The 18,030-nt window shown below is 37.5% G+C and overlaps 1 protein-coding gene across 1 annotated transcript in view; it reads left to right on the top strand.

Moving 5' to 3' along the window:
• Positions 1–18,030, top strand: part of Syne1 (spectrin repeat containing nuclear envelope protein 1) — a 421,786-nt gene that overhangs the window by 138,829 nt on the left and 264,927 nt on the right. The window contains exons 19-28 of the mRNA XM_076858120.2: positions 1,106–1,249; positions 3,668–3,841; positions 6,306–6,464; positions 7,080–7,244; positions 9,252–9,386; positions 11,340–11,498; positions 11,709–11,917; positions 12,483–12,591; positions 14,153–14,317; positions 17,309–17,476. Coding sequence (XP_076714235.2) covers positions 1,106–1,249; positions 3,668–3,841; positions 6,306–6,464; positions 7,080–7,244; positions 9,252–9,386; positions 11,340–11,498; positions 11,709–11,917; positions 12,483–12,591; positions 14,153–14,317; positions 17,309–17,476 — 1,587 coding nt within the window. The remainder of the gene's footprint in view (positions 1–1,105; positions 1,250–3,667; positions 3,842–6,305; positions 6,465–7,079; positions 7,245–9,251; positions 9,387–11,339; positions 11,499–11,708; positions 11,918–12,482; positions 12,592–14,152; positions 14,318–17,308; positions 17,477–18,030) is intronic.

Here is an 18,030-nt window from a genome sequence, read left to right on the forward strand (position 1 = left end):
GAGAAAAGCCAACACAACTTGTCATTTTTGTTCTTGTAAAAATAAAACAATGGGTATATACACACACACCAGAAAGAAACATTAATAATATAATGATGAGATGGTGGCTTTGGCTATTATTGTGTGAGAAAACTATATATATGTTCCCTAAACATTCATTATTTTAGTATCTCTAATTTGTAAGTTTTCTGCAATGACAATGTTTAAATTTTTTAAGAAAAAAAAATAAGTTTTAAAGTTAGAATTTCCCCACATTGGTAATCTACATTTACATGATATAATATTTCTATATTACATTAACATATTCATCAAAAGCATAAAGATTACTTTACCTAGTCCTTATGCTAATGATAGCTGGTCACCTTTAAAGGGAATTTTTTTTCTGTGTAATATTGCCTATATTTTTAGAGCAAGATTGCAATAAATCACCAAGTTGATCTTAAAGCAGGAGATGGAAACTTGATTCACCAATTGGTGGTCCAGAGCCACCATCTGGCGGGCCAAGGGGTAGGCTGCAAGTCTACAACCTTTGACCCCTTCCTGGGATTTGAATGTACCTTTTATAGTCCAAAACCATATTAAAGTATAAGTGGCTGTTGCTATGATTCAAAACCATAAATGTCATGAGATCTAAAATAGTAAGCAGCAAAGAGAGTGGGCCTAAACATCCCTAGTTGTGTAAAAGTTAAAGAATCGTTACTAACATCTAGACAATCAATCTCTGTACATTGTCCAAGAAAAATTGGAACCAGAGAGAGAACACTTTTACATTATATAAGAATTGCCATTTTGTGTTGCCAAACATGCTAGCTAAGCAACTGTTGATGGGTACAGAGGTGGGGCTTTCCATGGGAGAGGGATTTTTTTATATGATGTAGGGTCTCAGGGAAAAAAATGGAGTCTGTTTGGTCATTGCCCATGTAGCCTGACCCATAACAATATATTAGTAATGAAGGAAAAGCAATAACCAGAATCTTGAAAACTTTTCTACGCATATAGAATTTCATAAAGTGCATATTGATTTTTTGTTTTGCCTTCTGTGGAATCTTGAGATTAAAAGGAAATGTGTCATGTGTTAATTGAGCTGTTTCAATGATTCATGCAGGATATTGAGCAGAGGGTGCCTGTAATGGATGCCCAGTACAAGATGATCACAAAGACAGCACATCTCATTGCCAAAGAGAGCCCCCAAGAAGAAGCCAGCGAGATGTTTGCAACCATGTCCAGGCTCAAAGAGCAGCTAGCCAAGGTGCGAGAGTAACACTTCCATGCACAGCATGTAGAGTGGCACCCGGGCCGCCTTCAGCTCCTCTCCTGCCCCCTGACTCCCTGTCAGCAACCCTGCTTTTGTTTCTTATTGGGATTTCTGATTTAGTAACTTGGGCATGAATTTTTAAAATAAAACTATGATGCTGATACCAAGTATTACCTCTTGGTAATTAGCTATTGTTAATTTTCAAGTGCAATAGCTATACTTTATTAGAAAGATATTTTTGGAGAAGAGTCAGATGTGGTAAAACAAAGAGAAAGAAGAGGAGGAGGAAAAAGAGGAAAGGAGGAGAGCATATATTTTAATGAGAATTTATTGAGATTTATTTGCTGTACCCCCATTCTAAGCTTACTTATGCTCTTTCCTGCTAACATAACCACAAATCAATAAAATTCCTCCCCCCTCATTCACAAAGCTCACCTTAGGTTTAGCATATTTCTATTTCTGCCACTTTTGTGCAGGCACTAGATAGCTAAAAAGAGTAGCCATAAGCCTTTTCTACTTAATTGGGGAATTTTCCTTAAAAGCTTAGGAAGTTTCATGGGGGTCTTTAATCTATCTAAATTTTAATTTTAGGAGGATAACATTGTTTGTAAAATCTACCTAGAGTGGGTGATTTAAAGATAGAGAAAGGAGTGATTTTAAAATGAATAGGAACACGATAAGGAATTAGAAAACAAAGGAAAAGAAAATAGACATATCTATTAAGTAGGAGAGGGAAAGTGGAAAAAAAGAGAATAACCTAAGTGAAATCAGTAGTGGAGAATTACTGAAAAGAGGAAGAAAGACAGAGGATGGAAATAGGAACACATTGGTCATGAAAAAAGAAGAACTTGTTCAGTCTAATGTATGTTAGAAAGTTGATTTTCAATTCATGTTATTTCAACATTCAAGTTCGAATTTTTATAATTTAATGGTAATAGATAATAATACTACTGGCTGTCAGCAAAATTTGCCAAAGGGTAGGTGCAATTCCAAGTTGCATTTTCAGGCTGGGGGTGTAGCTCAGCGATAGAGCATTTGCCTGACATGCATGAGGCCCTGCATTTGATCCCTAGTTTGAAAAAACAAAACAAAACAAAACAAAAAAAATCAATCAAAGTCAACACTTTCGAGTTGGTAATTTGACTCCTGGGCTTGCACTGAGCCAGGTGTGGTCTAGGGCAAGACTTGAGAGAGCAAATTGTACCTTTAGATACATTTAAGCCTTTACATTTTCCTATTGCTGGTTCAGATGCAGCATCTTGATGGGTTTTCTGTTGCACCAGGAAAAATCAATAAAGCTCACTGTTTTTTATGCACACTCATTGATTCTTGTAGTTTATTTAGTTCAAGCAAGTTTTAGCAGTCTTGATGCAGAGAGAGTTTCTTTCTTTTGATCCTTCAGGCAGTATATTCTAAAACATGAAAATATTTTAGCTTATACTATTATGTATTTAAGATTATAACAAAATGTTCTCATCTTCTTCAAGGATTATTTTTAGAATATTATTGATTATACTTAGTTTCTCATCTTTGTATTTTATGAAAAACAAAAAAATATTCTACTAATAAATGCTGATTAACCTTTTCCATACCTGTCTGAAAGCATTAATAGTTGCTTGGAATCATAATTATTATAATAATGATGATGATAGTTGGAGGCAACTATAGGTAAATAAAAAGGGTTGAGCAGTTCCTGGAAATTTGCAGATCCTGGAGTTCAGCATCAAGGTAGGCAGGCAGACAGTCTATGGAGCTCTTGAACTTCAGGAGCTTATGGCTTCATCGTGAATGTAATGCAGATGCATAGACTAGCAACAATTATTTTAGAGACAAGTGATAGAAGAAGGCTGGGCCAGTTTCACCTGGAGAGATATCCCTTGGCCTGGGAATATCCTGTGGTTAAATTAGTGGGATGTAGGAAAGTGCAGGGGTATCAGGGAAGCGTGAGTTAGCAGGTGCATAAGTTTGTCTGAACTCAGGGTTCAAGTAGGAGAGTTCCTGAAAATAAAGCTGGAAGACCCAGGTCACAAAGTGATGTCATAATTTGTGACTATCTTGGGTCATATTTCAAAGTGAAAATGAGTTGCATGGTTTATGAAGGGAATTTGATGCCATCTGCTTCCCTGACAACCACTGTTTAGATGGAAAAGTGCTGTCCAGATGGAGGACTCGGATGAATTTTCATGAGAAAACCCCATCGTCATTTATTTTTCTTAGTAGTACAGCAGTATGGATTTCTGACATCAAAATTCAACAACACAGAGGAAATATCAATAAGAAATGGCTTTAGAAATTCACAAACACCAAATGACTATGTCGTTAAATAAAATGTTCCTGAGAGCTATGCATAGTGCCCTGCCCGTGTTGGACTTAATGACCTTTCATGGGATTTTTGTTTTTGTATTTTTAAAGGTCAAAGAGTGCTACTCCCCACTTCTGTATGAGTCTCAGCAGCTGGTGGTTCCATTGGAGGAATTAGAAAAGCAGATAACATCCTTCTACGACTTACTCGGAAAAATCAATGAAATTATAACAGTTCTTGAGCGCGAGGCACAATCTAGTGCTCTTTTTAAACAAAAACATCAGGTAAGAAAATTCCTTTTGGGGAAACAATTATTTTAAAGTACATGTAATAAAATTGCAGTGCTACTTACAGTAAAAGAAGTGCAGTTAGAATGAAAACATTTTTTTGAGAATAATACAGTACTAATAACTCAAAACAATAATGCACATTTTGTGTAAAGATGAAAACCCAGCTGGTGGAGGGGTTTGACCCATTTTGGGGGGCTTAGAGCAGGTGGGGCTCAGAGTGGGGCTCTAATCATCTGAATTAAGAAGTTTCCTGAGTTGAGCAAAATTACAAAGACCAGTGTGTTGGAGTGCCTGCCTCTGACTTCTTTGAACTTGGCTATACTCAGCAGACATTTATGAGCATTTGCTCCTCGCACGCCTCTGCTGTGCCTTCTGAACTCCAAGCATGACAACAAAAGCTCACACTGAAACAAGGAGTATATCTCCAAAGTAGAACCAAGTCCTCTGTTGCCTCTTGGAACAAAACCAGCACCCACGATAGAAGACCTTCTGTTATCCTCTCTGCTTTGTGTTTAATTTCCTAGTATTATCTTTCTACCAATGAATCTAGGGATCATGTTTGACAAAGTTCACAAAAAGTTTGGTGTAAATAAATTCTCCCTTGTACTTTCTAAAGGATAGAAAATATATATTTATTTTTTTCATCTTTATATAGACATTTTTTGAAGGGCAGAGGATCATTTAGTGCTGCTTCCTGCAAATCATCTTTGGTCATTACCTGCTACCTCACTGACAAAATGGAGAATTTCATTTTAAAAAAGTATATGTTTCTCTATCCCTTGAGTCTTTGGAGTTATATATACATTACACACACACACACACACACACACACACACAATATAAATAATTTGTTCCATTTCTATTAAGTGTCTATAGTCTTATATTTTGTGATATCTTTTCTTTGATCTTGGGAATCAATCTGCTTATACAACCACAAACTCTGAAAACGTTTTTGGTGTAATCCTTGATATTTTGTCTCATGTTTAGTGAACAGGTCTGTATGCATAGCCTTCTTAGTGCTTCAGTTAATTGACTGACTTAGTTGCTTTATTATAAATGAGCCCATCTCAGATGAAGATAAAACTAATGTAGGAAAGGTTGCCACTGAACTAATTGAAATGGATTCCTGGAAGAAGACAAATTCACTTCTTAGAAAAAGCAGAGAATCTGAAACAAGTCACCCAGATACTCAGATATTAGGTCTGATGCTAAAAAATTACGAAGCCTTATTTAACTAATGGCCCTGGTCCTTAAATAAAAGTGATGATACCTAATAAAATGTATTCTGTAATTACTAGCATTATTATTGCCATTAGTATTGAAGCCATAATCATCATATCATCAAACCTCATTTTAGTGACACCTCCTCATATGGTAAGGATTCTTTCACTGGGGGACATGGTGCCATTTCCTACATATTGCTGTAAATTGCCATCAAATAATTTTTGCATAATTAGTGTTTGTTTTTAATTATAAGTATTAATAATACTCATGACATATTTTTAACTTATGTTAGCTATCCCTTAAACCTCCAAAGCATTCAAAAGGAAAAAATATGTCCTTTTCTTTTTTGCCAAAACAAAACAAAACAAAACAAAAATATTAAGAGTTGCTAGCTCTTAATATGTGAATATAGATGAACGAAAATGGGATCCACATGAGCAGTTTTATATTTTTTCAAAGTAGTTAAGGATTTTGAAATTCATGTGGTGTCGATTCAAGGCAAAAATGAGTGCCTTGTTGGGATGGGTTATTTCAACTGTATACTGTCAAAATTGCTACAGTGTCAGGCTGGTAGTCAGAGGGCAAGGGCTGGCAGTCACCACTGCATCTCGTCCTGCAGTGTTTGACACTTGCAAGTCTTCTCCAGGCCTAATGGTCAGCCACCTTTTTAAGAAATTAGGATCTAGAGTTTGCTATTTCATTAATAAGGCTGAGATCATGTGAACCTTAGAAATTCAAGTGTTATAAATTTAGTGTATACAAATAATATATTATCTGCTACATCTGATTATTTCAAGAAAGTGATTATTCATTGATGCTAAATTATTAATTTAAACTGATTAAAACCTGATTATGTAGATTGTGTTTATGATTGTTCTCTCAATACACCAGTTGGATGAATAACAATTTTGATGCTTTGTCATTTTCTTAATGTTAATAAGATGTGCATGAAATATAAAAATCTCAAAAAACTCTTTGTGACATTTAAATGCCTTGTATAAAAAGCACTGACTTTCAGTGATTGCTTAAAATTGAGCTCTTTTGGAAAAAAGTGTTCCTCTGTACTTTTGGTTTTACTTATTGCTGATCAAAAGCCTCCGAGCTATTTAAAGCTGTTCTTGTTATTTGTAATCGTTCCTCCCTCCATCCTTCCCTCCCTTTCATTTTCCTTTTCTTCCTTTATTTTTCAGTCTCTCCTGAGTGTAATATTATTGTGGGTTTCCCTTCCTTGTAGGAGCTGCTAGCTTGTCAAGAAACCTGTAAGAAAACCTTGGGGCTCGTTGAGAAAGGCAGTCAAACGGTTCAAAAATTTGTGACCTTGAGCAATGTGTTAAAACATTTTGATCAGACGAAGCTACAAAGACAGATTGCTGATGTTCATGTTGCTTTTCAGGTAATCTGCTCTCCCTGCCCTAGAGTCATGAGCCCACAAAAATACAGAACAAGGACAAGTAATTTCCATTACTTGCCAAAATCCCTCACCTTCCAGTATTTTAGGGCAAACATTTTACCTCTTCTTTCCTTAATATTAATATTAAAAAGAGTTAATTATTCTTACAATTAAGTATCTTCCTCCCAAGTGTTTTCTTTTTGAAGAAAAAAAGTATATAATGCTACCTGACCAAATGATGCTTTCCGTAGTGAGAAAGCAGCATCCTATTATGATTAGAATCAATTCTCCCTAGCTGTAGATTCCACATCTGCAGATTTACCATGAGTTGGTAATAATTGGGTGAAAACTTGCATTTATCCTGAACATGTACAGCCTTCTTTTTCTTGTCATTATTTCCTCAACAATGCAATATAGCAAGTATTTACATGGCATTTACATTATAATAGATATTTTGAGTAACTGAGAAATGATTTCTCAAATACAGGAGAATGTGCCTGGGTAAGTACTCCACCACTTTATGTAAAAGAATTGAGCATCTGTGGGTCTGGTCTCTTTGGGGGTCCTGGAAACAATCCCCCAAGGATACCAAGGGATGATTGTATCTTTTACATCAAGAATATGGTAAAGAAAACCGGGGATTGGAAGAAGCATGCGGAAACCAACAGTCGCTTGATGAAGAAATTCGAGGAGTCTCGGGCAGAGCTGGAGAAAGTGCTGCGGGTGGCACAGGAGGGCCTTGAGGAGAAGGGGGATCCCGAAGAGCTGCTGCCGAAACACACTGTGAGTCTGCCCCCCGTGGTGCATTGGCCCCAGTGCATGGACAAGCTGCTCTTGGATGAGAATATCCAAAGAGCCAGTGTGCCACCTAACCCAGAGGGGGAGGGGTGGGGAGTTGGGAAGGTGGGAGCATTTTAGATATGAGACTTGAGAAATGTGGGACAAGAAGGACTTTGAGAGAGCAATTGATTCACCTGTGTTTTAGTCAGCTTTTTTACTGCTGTGACTAAAATTTTTCTGAAAAATTTTAGAGGAGGAAAAGTTTACTTAGAGGCTCAGGGTTTCAAAGGTCTCAATCCATAGACAGCAGGCTCCATTCCTCAGGACTGGAGGTGAGGCTGAGCATCACAGTGGAAGAGTGTGGCAGAGGGAAGTAGCTCATATGGTGATCAGAACACACACATACAGAGAGAGAGAGAGAGAGAGAGAGAGAGAGAGAGAGAGAGGTCTTCACTGGCCAGATACAAATATTTATCCCAAAGCCACCCCCTCAAAGCTCACCTCCTCCAACCCCACGTACCACTTCATACCACTTCAGTTACCACTCTGTTAATCCCTACCAGGGGATCAATTCACTGATTAGGTTAAGACTCTCACAACCCAATCATTTATCTTCTGAACCTTCCTGCGTTGTCTCACACAATGTTGGGGGACACCTCACATCCAAACCATAACCACCCTTTTCTGAGACCATTCTTAAACCCCTGGAATATTAAAGAGTCATGATCATTCGGCTTCTCCAAATTTCAAATTCATTATTTAGCTCAGAAATTCTTCTGTAACTCAGGTTTTCTATAAAATAAACAATTTGAGGTGAGAGGCTAATTCATGGTGGAGATGACTTGAAGGCCAGTAGCTCATAACAAAATTTGTCCCAGTCTTATGAGGCCATCTTCATGTTTATCCTACTTCTTTAAATTATATTTGTATTGGGAACATTAGTAATACATGAAATGTCATGTGGATCTGAGTGACATTTTCAGAACATGTCTTTTGAATCCTTTTTTCCTGAAATTTCAGTGGTTATGTATTTAAGCCACACTCTGAAATGATGACCCAATGTGTTTGGGATGCAGCTTTCTGAACTCAGGGTCAAGGTCTGTCACCATAAAGCACAAAGCATCTCATTCAGTTTATATACCTGTATTAGGTGGCACCTCTGTTCAGAATGACTGTTCAAAATGTCCCTGCAGACACACTCCTGAGACTGCGAGACCTCGTCACATATGTCTGTACACACTCTGGGTCTACTCAGACTGTGTGACAAAATACCATAGACTGTGTGGTTTACATGGCAGATTTATTTCTCAGAGTCGTAGAGACTGGAGGTGTGAAATCAGGGTGCTGGAATGGTAGGGTTCTGACGAGGGTCCTCTTTCTGGCTGCCTATTCCATGTCCTTGTGGGAGCACGCTGGCAAGCTCTCTGCTGTCCTCTACAATGAAAATATTGGTCCTACCAAGAAGTTTCTGCCCCCACGTCCTCATCTAAAACTCAGTACCCTGCAAAGGCCCATCTCCAACTGCCACCATATTTGGGATTAGGGCTTCAACACAGGAATTTGAGGACACAGTCCCATCCATAGTGTGTGTGTTCAAGGGTGCACGTGGGGAAATGTGGGATGGCTCATAATGAATCACCAGGCCCCAGAATGCACTGTGGTCAAGAAATGAGGAGTTAAGAGACTTAGTGCTGGCTTTTTTCCTGCCCTTCTGACTTTACCAAAGAGGAAGAAAAACTCTATCACTATGGAATCAAGGTTTCAGAAATTTTCCACTGGCTTTTTAGAATATTCCATTGAATTTGAAGGCTGCAATGATTTTGTTTTTACTAAAGTGCAAAACATAATAGTCAAATTTCAAATATGAAAACTTCTGACTCCTAATGATAGATGCTTATAGTTTATTCCTGGAAAAAAAAAAAACAAGTAGGGAATGTTCCAAATTTTTGAGGAGGGCAGCAGCTGGCTCAGATGCCCAGCATCTTGACCACTTTGGCTCTTCCCTGCCAGGAGTTTTTCAGTCAACTGGATCAGAGAGTCCTCAATGCTTTCCTGAAAGCCTGCGATGAGCTCACGGACATCCTCCCTGAGCAGGAGCAGCAGGGGCTGCAGGAAGCTGTGAGGAAGCTCCATAAACAATGGAAGGTGAGTCAGAACCTGGGGACACCGGGAACAGCTTCAGGAGGGAAGGGAGAGAGTGTGAGGGTGCAGAGATGCAGGGCGAGGAAATCAAGAAACTCATGGAAAGCCACCTTGGTAATTCTAAAAAAACCGAACTTGAGTAAAACATGATAAACCATGGTAGAATTTCGTTATGCCTGTTTCACAGTAGTATCAATTTTATCATCTGTTTTAAGTACTCTTTTTTCCAGCTTGTGTGATGAGGGCATTTAATTTATTCAACTGACATTTAATAAACTCTTCTCAGTTGAATAAATCATGATAGGTCTACTGGTGAGATCACTATATGTGTGTGTGTGTGTGTGTGTGTGTGTGTGTGTGTGTGTATGTGTATAATAAAATCAGTATATGTGTATTACTTATATAAATTATTGTATTAATAATAATATATTACTATTATAATATACTATTGCTACATTAACAATATAAATTATTAAATATTAAATTATATATGTATGCCTATGTGTGTGTGTATATATACACACACACACAATAAGTGTCCTCAAGGATTTTATCATCTAATATAAATAGCTATATTGTAAAAATATAAATAAAAGTATCTATTGGGTAAAAATTCAGAAATGAACAAAACATATTCCTTTTCCCACAAAAAGCTTATTAGATTTCAGTTTGGGAGATAATTAGTCACAAAAGATAAAAGTGTAGTATATAATAAGCTGAAAATGTACAAATGTTATATTTATGAAAGCTTTGAAAGATAGAGGTGGACCCACTTGGAGAATGGAGAAGAGTGAATAGAGTGACAATTTTGAGCTAGGACTTCAAAGAAAACACAGAGATGTTGGGGTGGAGAAGAAGGTGGAATCCAAGTGGGAGGCATCAGGATCCCTTGGAGCCCAGTGTGATCCATGTGTCACATGCTATGGAGGAACTGTGGGAAGCAAGGGTGGGCCTGCCACACAGATCCCTTTGGAAATGGGCACATCAACTTGCAGAGGCTGAGGGCTTTCCTCCCCAAGCAGAGGGCAAGAAGTCCGCCCCAGCTACAGGAGAATACATGCTGCACAAGGTGACAGTTCATGGCAGTATGTGTAGGAGCCTTGGGGATTGCAAGGTTGACAGCTCTCCGTCTGGCTAGGTTACTTTCTAGATTTTTTAGGTCTCGGTAACATGGGCTAAAACATCATCTTTTGTGCATATGAAAAGCACAGTGGAAAGACATATACCACTTTTGCTTTCTAGATTTGAAAATTAAAGTGACTCATTTAAACAAGAGACTCTCAAAGAAATTCAAGGTCTCTAAGTGCCTTTGAAGTTCAGCATACCTTAAATGTATTATGGATCGACACTTTAATTGAAGTGTCCTTGTCTTTCCATAGTCCAAGCTCATTTTTCTCATCAATTAGTATTCTTTCCTAAACTAATCCTTTTAAGTGCTAGAGGATTCAAGTTGGCTAAAATTAATGTTACAGAACTAAAAGTAATAAGGAAGCCTATGTTTATATCAAGAGAAGAGAACATTAGATGGTTATGTGTTGCACACTTGCTTGCTTATTTTTTCAATGCATGGTCTAATCAGAGGAGGACGGGCAGGGGGTCAGCTCTTTTGGGCTTTTTAATCCTTGTTTGTTTCAGTTTTTTTGGTGGGAGGGGGATAGATATTAATAAAATTTCCTCAAGTTTTCCCTTAGTTTTTTCACTTACCCTGGAGCCTCAATGGTCTAATCTGTAAAATAGGAACACTAATTCTGTGCAGCACTAATGTAAAAATTAAACCAAAAGATCACTGTGGAAATACATGACCCACAGCAGGCTTGAAAGGAATCACTGCAGCCCCACAAATTAGAGGAGTACAATATACGAAGTAGATATTTTAAGTCTTCTTGTCACTTCAACTGAAAATGTACACAATCAGGAGCATGAGTGTGTTTTCTTGGATTTTTCTATGGAATCCAGGATCTTCAAGGAGAGGCCCCTTATCATTTGCTGCATTTGAAGATTGCCGTGGAGAAGAAGAGATTCTTAGCCTCTGTAGAAGAATGCAAGGCTGAGCTGGAGAGAGAGACCAAGCTGGTGCCCCAGGAAGGCAGTGAAAATATCATTAAGGAGCACAGGGTAGGTATCCTGCCCTGAATGTGTAATCCTGGGCAGGCGCCTTGTTACTTAAAGGAGGGGCTCAGATTTTGCTTTGAGTATGGAAAAAAAAAAAATGTGTAATTACCTTACAGCTGGTGGTCTACAGAACTCTCCCTTTAGTCTTTTTGTGAAAATTTAAGGTATTATGTGACTCTCCCGTGGATTCTAAAAACCTTTATTGCTTATTAGATTTTCTTCAGTGACAAAGGTCCTCATCATCTCTGTGAGAAAAGGTTACAACTCATTGAAGAACTGTGTGGGAAACTCCCAGTCCGGGACCCAGTAAGGGAAACACCTGTAACCTGTCACACGGCCCTGAAAGAGCTCAGAGCTGCCATTGACTGCACCTATGCGAAGCTTGTGGATGACCCAGACAAGTGGAAGGACTACGCCAGCAGGTAGCCTTGGGGTTGTCTCCAGAGAAGGACCTAATCTATCTTAATTTGGTTACTTGAGAGACCATTAAAGAACAGGAGATGACATATGTTTTATTTCACACAATAAAGAAAATCAAATTGCATGATCTTGCCCATGTTCTTATTAAAAAATATGTCAATTGGTAAAAAAAAATGGGTTTCTGTTAGAAATAGGGTGAGGTACTTTATGACACATGGGCCGGATGTTCTGTCTCTGAGGCCGATTTGGTCAGTCCTTTCCTCCCTCACAGGTGGCCTCCAGCCTCTTGGAGGCACCAGACCTTAGATGGCACCTTCCTTCCTCCAAGGGCTCAGGCCCTGAGACACATCTTTGTCCTCTGCTGAGTCCCCTTCATGTTTCTGAGCTTGGAGGTGGACACCTCTACTCTGAGTGTCATGTAAAAGTTTCCAGAGAATTAGTTCATTGATTTGTTAATCCATTTGATTGTTATATTTCCAAGGGTAAATTCAAAATAGAAATCTAATCTAAAATCTAATCATTCTGAGAATTTTCTCCCTTAATTAGAAAATGCTTGCATTGTTTCAGATTTTCTGAGTTGTCATCTTGGATAGCTGCAAAGGAGACGCAGTTGAAGGCCTTCAAGGATAAGGCCATTGACGCTACCAGCTACAGCGAGGTTAAACATGCCTCAGATGTAAGTTCTGATCCACTGTCTGCCACAGGATGATTTCCAGTAATAAATACAAAATATTAGACAATGTTGTCTTTCTTTCTTTCTAGGAAAAAAAATATTGGTTTTTCTGAAAATTATCTTAAAGATAAGTCTTCCCATGTTATTATGGAGAACTGTGGGTTTTTATATTGAATCAACAGAAGCTTTGAGATCATGCTCAGCCCAGTCTCCAATGCATCTTTAGCTAATGGGGACTGCTGAGCAGGACATTGCATGCATGCATGAGTAACAGCACAGATTTAAGAACTGACACAGAAAATAAGAAGGCTGTGTGCTTTTATGCAGTCCATCTTCAGCCATGCAAAATCAGGGAAATGGTCAAGCTCTCCATGTGTCCTTTCTTTATCATATTCAGGCTGGACAGTTTATTTCAGCCGTGGGCAGAGGTACAGCCTGCTAAGCCCAGCCAGGGTCTCAGAGCTTCAGCCCCGAAGACAGTTAGCTTTCTGCAAATGGCATCCATTCTCTTAGCTTGGCTCTTCTACTTGCTATTGCGAAAACTCTTCCTTTTAAGCATTTTTAATCCTTGCATGTCATGTAATTTCCATTAAGAAGAGAATGTTTTCTTTCTGTTCTTGTCCTCTGAGTTCTATTTTCTTTCTTATTAAATTATGTGGTTGCATCAAAACTAGAGCTGCTCAATAATGTCATGGTGTGCATATAGAAGTATTTTTCTGGTTGCTGTTATGACATACACAAAAAATTACATCCTAGAATGCGGAGATTGGAATTAACCATTTCCTGACTGGTATGCATTTGTCCTGGGAAAATCCTGGGACAGTGTGTTGGAGACCCCTGCCTTTGCACTACACCAGAGATTGTGGTGTAGGAGGGACAGACTGCCCAGTTACCAAGCTGCTGGTCACCAGCCCTGCAAGTGCAAAGCCCCAGAGTCTTTCCAGCATTGTCTTGGCTGATAAACGCTCCCTGCTTTGATTAGAGCTGTGATCCTTTGTATATCTCTTGATATTTGGTGTGTTAACTTCTAAAAGCTAAAAAAAATGAGAGAAAAAGTATAAGTTAATGAAGTTAAATCTTTAGAGCATCTATAACAATATTAAGTAACTAAACTCTTTGATAAAAGAAAACAGCTAATTAAATATGTTAGGAATATCATGCTTTTTCTTTTCTGCCATGTTCTTTCCAGATTACAGAAAGTAAAGTAACAAAGTATGTATATTATAGTGCCTTATTTGGCTATCTTGTTTTCTTCTATGGTAGTTTTAGGCACATCTTTAGAATGCTTAGGAAATATTTGTATCTACCCAATTTAATTATGAAGATGATTTTGGGGGTATAGTCAGAACTTATTTTACCCAGCAGGTATTGGCAATGAAGAATGTTTCTTCTGTGGACTTTGGTTAAAAATTTGTGCTCAAAGCACAATAAGCAGGTGCTCCATCAGGGAGTGAGTGTCTGGCTCTCTTATATCCACCCTACAAGCCTTGGGTGGAGTCCTTTCCTGCTGACAATTGGGAATCACCGTTGCACTTTGCTCACCAAAAGTGTTCTTTCATTCCAGGAGATCAGGAATGATGTTGCCAAAAAAGGGGAGACTCTCAGCTGGCTGAAATCCAGGCTGAAAATTTTGATTGAAGTTTCTTCTGAGACTGAAGCACAAAAGCAAGGAGACGAGCTGGCAAAACTGTCTAGCTCTTTCAAGGCTCTCGTGGCTTTGCTGTCAGAGGTTTGTCACTTTATCCACACTCTAAACAGAGTTCTGGGGGTGAGATGCCTGGAGGGGTCTCTCTTGATAGTAGCTTAGCAAGCAATTATATAAGTAAACTAGTTGAAACAGTTATAAACTAGTTGAAATAGTGATCACATTTATTTATGAGAAGATTTGGAGGAAAATTGGGGATACTTGAATTATGGTCAATGCTATTATTGGATATATTAGTTCAGATTAATGACCTGTATGGAAAGGTTAATGTTTATCAGCCTACATTTTTTTTTCTCTTACTAAGGCAGTTTATTTCTGCTCAGGGCTGAAATAAACTGTGTATAAATTACAGTTATTTTATGGTCACTTTAAAGTATATCATAAAGATTAGAAAAAAGGCGTAAGGGTCAGACAAATCCATGGCCACAGCTTCTGTCTGATGTCCTGCTTCCTATATAACCTTGAGTTTGTTATTTGATGTCTCTTGGCCCCAACTTTCTTACTTGTAAAACACTATTAAAAATACCCCAAAAGGGAGCCACAAGGATTAAATGCAATAATGTCTGCAAAGCATTCACTGTAGAGCCTGGACAGAGTAAATGCTTGATGACCAGTAGCTGGTAATAATAAAATATCCAATGTTTAGTCAGCAGGTCAGGATAATTCTTTTTTAGCTAAAGTCAGCTCATTTTAAATTTAACAATAGGCATTCCAATGTCTGTATATATTTCTATGTACATAAAAATATGCAAACCCACCTACTTAATTTGTAGTAGGGTCTCTTCCACCCTCGATTGTTGTATAGTCCAATGTTTTTTGAGTGGGAAGATAATGTAAGGCAGTAAAGTAGAACAGGTGTTTACCAGTATTTCTTTTACATTGTTTAAGTACAAACTTACATAGAAAATTATCTGTTGGATGACTACAAAATGTCCACAAAGCTCTCTTATTCTGAAGATCTGGAATTCTCTGCAGAGTTCCCTAATAATTGGCACTAACTTTGTAGAATTTTAATCCATGTTGATAGTTCTGCTGGAGACTGTGATGGGAAATTTACACAAACCCCAAATACTTGGGATTGCTTATGACTTTAGTTTGATGTGACAATTTTGATATATAAATTGTATTAAATTACAAATTTGATATAAATATAAAATTATAAATATATAAAAATTACAGTTTTCTTAAGAATCTTGAACAAATTCAAAATAACATTATTGAACGTAAGCTATTTCAACGCTTTGATTCAAAGCTTTGATGACCCATCTTCCATAGCAGTGGACAAGTTCAGTTAGTTACCACTACCATACTCTAGGTGAAAATTTGACCCTTGCCCTCCTGCTCTTTCCTTAGTGAAGACAGCAAAAGGAACAAGAGTTTAGAAAGTTGGAATATGTGAAGGTGATCTTGGAGCCAAGATCTAACAGTGACTTTCAGTGACATCATGTGCTCCTCCCCCACAAAACATGTGGTGACCTTTAAAATTATTAGTTGTTTTTTTGTCAGATTTCATGAAGCAATTTGCTTTTTCCCCAAAGTGTTCTCTTAGTGAAGTCCGTGGGATTTAGCGACAGGCCACCTCTAATATCTGCTTGCACAGAGGTTAATTCTTTGCACACTCATCTAGCTTAAGCTTCTGTATAATTTTTCTTAGCAATCTTTTTTCTACTTAATCACTTAGTGGAAACAAAGGAAGAATGGAGAACAACACATTCTGCTTATGTAAACTTAAATAAGAAAATGTACTGGGCACAACCAGGTCCTTCCTTTGATAACGAACCACTTAATGTTTAAATTAATGCTGAACAGGAACATTTGCAATTGTCTGTGTAAGAAGGAAAGGCTGTGGGTGGATTCATAGGGTGACATGAAGAGTCACTGCTCTCAACAGAGCTGATGATTTAGGCTGAGATCTGGAGTTTATGGCTCTCACAGGTTCTCATTGTGGCTTGTTTAGAGAAGAGCATCCTCCAAGTGACCTTGGACAAACTCAGACCAGATAGGGACAAAGAAAAATAAATAGGAGAAGAGAAAGATGAACTGGAAGGCTTCCATGGAAGACAGATGACCAATCAACTCTGAAACCAGTGATCTATGTGAAGATGGAGAAAACAGAAACTCTTGGTTAATCTAGAGAAAGCAGACATCAGACAGAAGAGGAAACTTAAAACTCAGGAAAATGGCGAGGAAGGGAATTAGCTAACCAACAACAAAATTAGGAATTATATTTATGTTTTATTTAGAAATATTGGAGGTGCATTTTTAACAAATACTCTTCAATTCTTTTTCTTCTCTACAATTGTTTTCTCATTTAATAAATACGATGAACTCAATGTAAAGCACTGTTACAAACAGGTATTAGTCATGAGATTATAATTAGAGAGAACCAGCACATGATATGTTTAATGGATTGTTTTAATATCCTGCTTTGACTGCTAAATACAAAGAAACTGGTTTTTTTTCCTTTTTTTATATTTAAATTAGGTTTTTAATATGGCAGAAAGCACCAAATCAAATGAAACTTGCAGTTTCTACAAGTGGCTATGTGGTTTAATAATAATTAAATAAGCTTCAAAATATGTGAAAGAATAAAATTAGGAATATATGAATATATTTTTATTTATTCTGATCGTATGCATACTCTTAAAATATATAAAAATTCGTGGACTTTAATTGGATGATTTTGATCAAAGGATATGTACTTTAAATTATAAGATGAATAAATTCTGGAGATCCAGTGCCATATGATCACCATAGTTAATCATGTTATGTTATGCCCATGAAATTTTCTAAGAGGATAAACCCAAAATGTTCTTTCACACACAGAAAACTAAATGTATGAGTTGATAGATAGGCTAATTGGCTTGATCATTTCTCAATGTGTACATTTATCAAGGAATTGCTTTGTACATAGAAGATATATGCTGTGTTAATTTGTTGATCATACTTCAAAATAGTATTACATGAACTTCACAAAGTAACATAAGATTTACTCTACTTTTTTTTTTAATCTAGGTTGAAAAGATGTTAAGCAACTTTGGGGACTGTGTTCAGTACAAAGAAATTGTAAAAAATTCCCTTGAAGAATTAATTTCCGGCTCTCAAGAAGTCCAGGAACAAGCTGAGAAGATCTTGGACACTGAAAATCTGTTTGAAGCACAGCAATTACTTCTTCATCACCAGGTAGAAATGCCCTTCTAACCTTGCAGACCAGAGAGATAAGAGTATGTATTGGGCTCGGAGATGGGGAGAAGAAGGAAGGGAAGGAACCTGGCTGAATGGTCTCAACAACACAGCACTTACATTTTCTATTCTCTCTGCTAAATGTTATATAATTCAGAATATCCTTCAAGACAATTCCTAGAAAGAACGATTTGATGACATCAAAAATTTTAAGGAATAGTGTGGAGAGTAAATTGATTTAGGTTCAAAAATTTACATGAAGCTGGCTAAATTGTACTTTTCATAATAGAAGAAATCACAGAGACAAATTGCTTCAGATTTGAGATCACTATTCTCTTGTCATTATGTTAAAACAGGTCTTCATTTTACCACTTCAAACACATTTTAATTTGGAAACATCATTTCTTTGAAGTATCAGACTTTTCAGGAGAATATACACTTATAAAGAATTACAACTAGAAGTTAAGGAATCTAGTATGTATACTGATAATAAATATTGTGTGTGTACGGGGTGTGTGTGTGCTAGAGATTGAAGCCAGGGCCTCGTGCCTGCT

This window comes from Callospermophilus lateralis, chromosome 6 (genome assembly GCF_048772815.1).
Source record: "Callospermophilus lateralis isolate mCalLat2 chromosome 6, mCalLat2.hap1, whole genome shotgun sequence".
Taxonomy (NCBI): Eukaryota; Metazoa; Chordata; class Mammalia; order Rodentia; family Sciuridae; genus Callospermophilus; species Callospermophilus lateralis.